Genomic DNA, 6,335 nt, shown 5'->3' on the forward strand with positions numbered 1-6,335 from the left:
TAATGCAATCTCCACAATCATGATTGATGGGTCTCCCCACACAGATACCTTAAGCAAGGCTGAAGCACTCAACAAACAGTTTAAGTCAGTTTTTACTCATGAAGATATCGACAATATTCCAACAATGGCCACATCTTCTGATACTGGAAATTCATTTCCCATCATGTCTGATATCACATTCTCCTTAAATGAAATACAGCAAGCACTCTGTAATCTTCAAGTAAATAAAGCAAGTGGTCCTGATCATATTCCTCCCTATATTCTTAAAAACTGTGCTGAAGAAATCTCTCCAGTGCTAAAAGTGATATTCACCAAATCATTCACAACAGGTATTTTACCTAAAGACTGGCTTACAGCTAACATATGTCCAGCTCACAAAAAAGGAAGACGTGATGATGCTTCTAACTATAGGCCCATCTCTCTGACATCTATTTGCTCTAAAGTCCTTGAGCACATCATATATCACAACATCATGAATCACTTAAACAACAACAATATTCTCATAGAGAATCAACATGGATTCCGAGCAATTCATTCCTGTATCACCCAGTTACTAACACTAACAGAAGACATATCATATGCCCTCGATCACCGGAAGCAAGTTGATGTAATCCTTCTCGACTTTGCTAAAGCTTTCGATACTGTTCCCCATCGACGACTCCTTACCAAACTTCATTTTTATGGAATTCAGAATGACACTTATAACTGGATTGAGGCATGGCTTTCCAACCGCACCCAGCAAATCCTTCTTGATGATATAACATCTAGCTCAGTAGCCGTAACATCTGGTGTCCCTCAGGGCACAGTCCTCGGTCCTCTTATGTTCCTGTTGTACATAAATGACATCACCACCAACATAAAGTCGCCTTTACGAATATTTGCAGACGACTGTCTTTTGTACAGAGTTATTAACTCTCCAGAAGACACCATCATTCTCCAACAAGACCTAGATCAAATCTCACATTGGGTCAAATATGGCAGCTTAGACTAAATGTTACAAAATGTGCACTAATTCGATGTAGCAGATCCCTAACACCAATAGTTCATCACTATACACTTAATAATTCTTTCCTAAAAGAAACTGACCAGCATCTCTACCTGGGGATCGTGTTGAAAAAGACATTGTCATGGTCGTCACACATATCAAACATAGCTAAGAAAGCATCTAATACTTTAAATTTTATAAAGCGCAATCTGAGTGATTGTTCAAGAGAAATAAAAGCACAAGCATATCTTACCATGGTAAGACCCCAAATGGAGTTTGCCTCAGTTGTTTGGGACCCCTGTTATAATGTTGATGTAGACAAATTGGAAAAAATCCAGCGTAGAGCAGCCAGTTGGGTCATCAGTGATTACAACAGAACTAGCTCCGTGACACAAATATTAAATCAACTATCCTGGCCTACCCTACGGACACGACGAAAGATATCTAGACTGCAACTGCTCCACAAAATCCTCCATCAAGACATATCCCTATCAATTCCCCCATATTATCAATCTGTAGAGAGACAAACAAGACACTATCATCCCTTGCATTTTATCCTGCCCACACCATCAACAACATCTTATCAACACCTGTATTGCCTGTATTGCCTGTATTGCCTGAACTGCCTGTATTTATTATAGAGATGACAAACTATGATGAGTTTACAACTAACTTGATATCACACTTTACAAACAATAAACACCACATTAGTTAGTATATAATTGTACCTAATACTGTGATTCCTTTTTTTTTCCTGGGCACACCAGCTGTGCTGACTGCCCAGTAATCATAAATAAATAAATAAAGGCAACTACGTGCAGCAAATGCGAGATCGAGATACTCTAATAGAACAGTCACCCTAATAAAGCATTCAGCTGCATTTATAATTTACTCAGTTATATTACATTGCAAGTTATTCTGTAGGGAATGCAGCTACAAACAAGTCACCCTGTAGTCAGATCAGCTAGAAGAAGGTACCTAATAGAGAGTTCAGCTACAAAGAAGCCATCATGTAGAGAGTTCAGCTCAAACAAATCACCCTGTAGAGAATTCAGCTACAAACAAATTATCCTGTAGAGAGATCAGCTAGAAGAAGTTACCTTGTAGAGAGTTCAGTTACAAAGAAACAATCATGCAAAGAGTTTAGCTGCAAACAAATCACCCAGTAGAAAGTTCCTCTATGAACAGATCACACTGTAGAGAGTTCAGTTAGAAACAAGTCATCCTGTAGAGAGATCAGCTAGAAGAAGTTACCTTGTAGAGAGTTCAGTTACAAAGAAACAATCATGCAAAGAGTTTAGCTGCAAACAAATCACCCAGTAGAAAGTTCCTCTATGAACAGATCACACTGTAGAGAGTTCAGTTAGAAACAAGTCATCCTGTAGAGAGATCAGCTAGAAGAAGTTACCTTGTAGAGAGTTCAGTTACGAAGAAATAATCATGCAAAGAGTTTAGCTGCAAACAAATCACCCAGTAGAAAGTTCTGCTATGAACAGATCACACTGTAGAGAGTTCAGTTAGAAACAAGTCATCCTGTAGATAGATAAGCTAGAAGAAGTCACTTTGTAGAGAGTTCAGCTACAAACAAACTACCATGTAGAGAGTTCAGCTGCAAACAAATCACCTGTAGAGAGTTCAGCTTGGAATAAGTCACCCTGTACAGAGATCAGCTAGAAACAAGTCATCCTGTAGAGAGTTCAGCTAGAAAAGTTACATTGTAGAGAGTTCAGCTACAAAGAAACTACCATGTAGAGAGTTCAGCTGCAAACAAATCGCCCTGTAGAGAATTCAGCTACAAACAAATTACCCTGTAGAAAGATCAGCTAGAAGAAGTTACCTTGTAGAGAGTTCAGCTAGAAATAAATCACCCTGTAGAGAGTTCAGCTAGAAACAAGTCACCCTGTAGAGAGATCAGCTAGAAACAAGCCACCCGTAGAGAGTTCAGCTAAAAGAAGTTACATTGTAGAGAGTTCAGCAGTTTAGCTGCAAACAAATCGCCCTGTAGAGAATTCAGCTACAAACAAATCACCCTGTAGAAAGATCAGCTAGAAGAAGTTACCTTGTAGAGAGTTCAGCTACAAACAAATCACCCTGTAGAGAGTTCAGCTAGAAACAAGTCATCCGGTAGAGAGATCAGCTAGAAGGTTCACCTTGCAGAGAGGTCAGCTACATAGAAATCACCCTGCTTCATCTTTTCTTCTTCCTGTAGTAAAGAAAAAAATGACAGGTTAAAAAGCCCTAAAGCCGGCCATAGGCCGGCTTTGGGGTATACAAATACAAAAAGAAGTGAAATCTAATCCAAAACAGCCAAGCATTAAAAAAAGAGTGCGGCCCTGAGAAAGGCTATGTTAAAAAAAGATGTGAAATCCAAGGTGGCGGCCAAGAAATGGCTGTGATGGTAGATTAATGGTAAAAATTTTAATAACGACAATTCAGGTGAATTTTGTGCCAAGACCAAGCAGCACCAAATTCACCTGAATTGTTGTTATTAAAATTCTTACCATTAACCTACCATCACAGCCATTTCTTGGCTGCCACCTTGGATTTCACATCTTTTTTTACCATAGCCTTTCTCAGGGCCGCACTCTTTTTTTACAGCTTGGCTGTTTTGGATTAGATATAGTTAGCTATAGTATTTAGTAATTATTTACAGTTTAAAGTATTAAATTTATTGTAATTGCTAACCTAAAATCCGATCTCAGAGCTTCTAAAATCACAAAATTTTCTGGAGAATTGTTATCAGATGCCTTATTTAGCTATACCAATTTTCAGAAACCCTTTTTAAAAATCCTAGATCCGCCACTGTACTAGAATTCCTCTTAGTGGAATAAACACTGTTGTGCACTAAAACGTCTTGCCCCCCCTTGGCCCCCCTGACAGTGCCTCCTAGATCCGCCTATGATTGCGTCTATTCTAGTATTTCAAACCACTCCAAAACACCTTCGCTGTAAAAAAGGCGCATCCAAGAAACTACAAGTATCTGTAAATAAAGCTCAGTTGTATAGAAAGACCTCACATTGTAAATTATAAACTCTTTGTTAACTGTTTAAACAACTCATCATTACTAAAACTTCTGTATTTACCACATCAATGGAAAGACCATTGCCAGATGTATTAGGCTATAATTGCAGAACAAAATATGCAACCCAGTACTAATTAAAGCTAAAAATGGTGGTTGTACTTTTTCAGCTGTTTAAGTTTGAATGCTGGAGGCATGATGCAAAAATGTTAGTTATCAACCTGGCACCATGAATCCATTCTAGACCTGAAAATGTTGAAGTTACAGCTGTTAAATTAAGAATCATAGAAATCTTATACAGTGCTTTTTCCACCTCTTTAGTGCCTTGGGTATCCTGTGTTTCAGCGAATTCTTTTACTATCATTTTAGCAGAGCTTTATACCATTTCAATAACAAAGTGCATGCAATAATACTGCATGCATGTACATTGTTTAATGATAGGTTTTTGGTATAACAAACCACAAGAAAGCTAGATTAGAAAATCACTAATCTGCTAAATTGTTTGCTTATAGTAATGTGTTGCCTATACACTGATTTTGAGACCATTTTGGTACAACTAGCTGCTTTTATTGAAATTGTATCATTACACAACATATTTTTTCAGTATAGACAGGTAACATAGGCAGTATTGGGACAGTTACTTTTTAAATGTAACTCGTTATCTATTACATATTATTTACAACTGAACTATTTAGTTACAGTGACATATTACCCATATAATAAAGTAACTATAATAATATATTATTTTGTGTCCACAGCCTTAAGCTGTCACGTGTGAAACTGCTACTTTATCACGTGAAATGATTGCGTTGTTGGACAATGTACAAATCTTGGTTATAAGTAAGAAGCTGGTGAATAAGCTTCATTCAGTAGGCTTCGTTACTTCATAGTGGCTAGGCACTACTCGGTGGACTACTAACGAGATTAGTGACTTTGTTACTTAAAGTAATAACATTATGTAATGTTAGACTCATTACAGTAACTTCATTACTTAGGTAACGCATTACATTTGCAAGTAAATAAACTTGAGTTATATTATGTTATATTACTTTGTTATCACAAAAGTAATAAATAATATATAACGTGTTCTTATAATGTGTTACCTCAAACACTGAACATAGGTATACGTGCATGTGTTTATTACAACAATGCTTTTACTGAGTAATGCTTTCACTGAGTAATGCAGTTATGAGGTCGTATCTTCATCTCCATTACACGTAGGTAGTGATCTTTAGAGTTTAGGTATAATCGGGGTGGTTGGCGATTTGGGTGGAGATGTGAACAGTGATCATACCACCATCCACCAACACTTGATGCACAACTCCCGTCACTCTTACCATCATTGTCATTGTCATATGTGGAAAAATTTCTTCCATTAATTGGGACTGTCACAGCAGGGTCAGTAGTAGTGGTACCAGTGAATCCTCCAATAGTCAGAGGATATTCTTGCCTAGCACTTCCTACACTGAAAGTGTTGTAATGGAGATGGGACCAGGTGTGGTTGTCAAATTGAAAGTCAATCCTCAACTCCCAGTGGCCAGTCTGTGTAAAGCAATGTAATGCTTGGAGTCCATACCACAGTTTGGTTCTAGTAAGACTTCCAAATCCTTCTTCATATTCTTCCCATGTCTTGTTGAAAGTGTTTACATCATCTTTAATGTTCCTTTGTATAACGATCCATCCTCCATCACTGGTGTCCATGTCACAGTAGACATCAGCAGTAGTAAAGCGACCTCCACACTTACACTTCATCTGGTAGACAGCAGAAGGAGCTTTGCTGAGAGGAAAGTTGGTCAGATCACAACAGCTTTTGATAGTGGTTGTTTCTGGTCTGCACTTAGCCTTTAACTGGTTACACTGCTGGAGAAGGTAATCACATTGTTGATCAGCATTAACAGCCTGTAGTGAGCTGACTAGTATGAGCAGTATGACTAGTTGCAATTGACTCTTCATATCTACTATGTTGTATAGTTGATCAGTTAACATCACCAGTTAACAGTAGCACTACAACTTATGGCAGTACAACAATAGCTTGGACACGCCCGTTATTGTCAGTTCAGTGCTTGTTTGGAAGCTTGTAATCTGATATATTAGTAGCTAGGAGAATTTCTTACCATATTAATGTTGTTATAGGAACTAAGTGTAGTATAGTTGTGGTAACAAGTATATTTAACTGCAAGCTTAACTCCTTAAGTTAGAGTTAAAGCACCGCCGCGCGTGTGTACGGAAAATACAGTACGAGGGGTGTGTCGAGAGGCTAATCATAGATATTATAGCTTACGAAACGGGAACTGATGACGTCACATAACTAATGTGTGTTACGGGCAGCTG

At 38.0% G+C, this 6,335-nt stretch overlaps 1 protein-coding gene across 1 annotated transcript; it reads right to left on the reverse strand.

Moving 5' to 3' along the window:
• Positions 1 to 5,174: 5,174 nt before the first annotated feature.
• On the reverse strand, positions 5,175 to 5,957 carry LOC136267574 (fibrinogen-like protein A). The gene has a single exon (XM_066062734.1). The coding sequence runs from the start codon at positions 5,955 to 5,957 to the stop codon at positions 5,175 to 5,177; it is 783 nt and encodes a 260-aa protein (XP_065918806.1).
• Between the last annotated feature and the right edge of the window lie 378 nt (positions 5,958 to 6,335).

The sequence above is a fragment of the Dysidea avara genome, chromosome 9 (genome assembly GCF_963678975.1).
Source record: "Dysidea avara chromosome 9, odDysAvar1.4, whole genome shotgun sequence".
Classification (NCBI taxonomy): Eukaryota; Metazoa; Porifera; class Demospongiae; order Dictyoceratida; family Dysideidae; genus Dysidea; species Dysidea avara.

Excerpts from the sequence above, each read along its gene's own strand:
- LOC136267574 (XM_066062734.1), bottom strand. The coding sequence starts at position 5,957 with ATGAAGAGTCAATTGCAACTAGTCATACTGCTCATACTAGTCAGCTCA.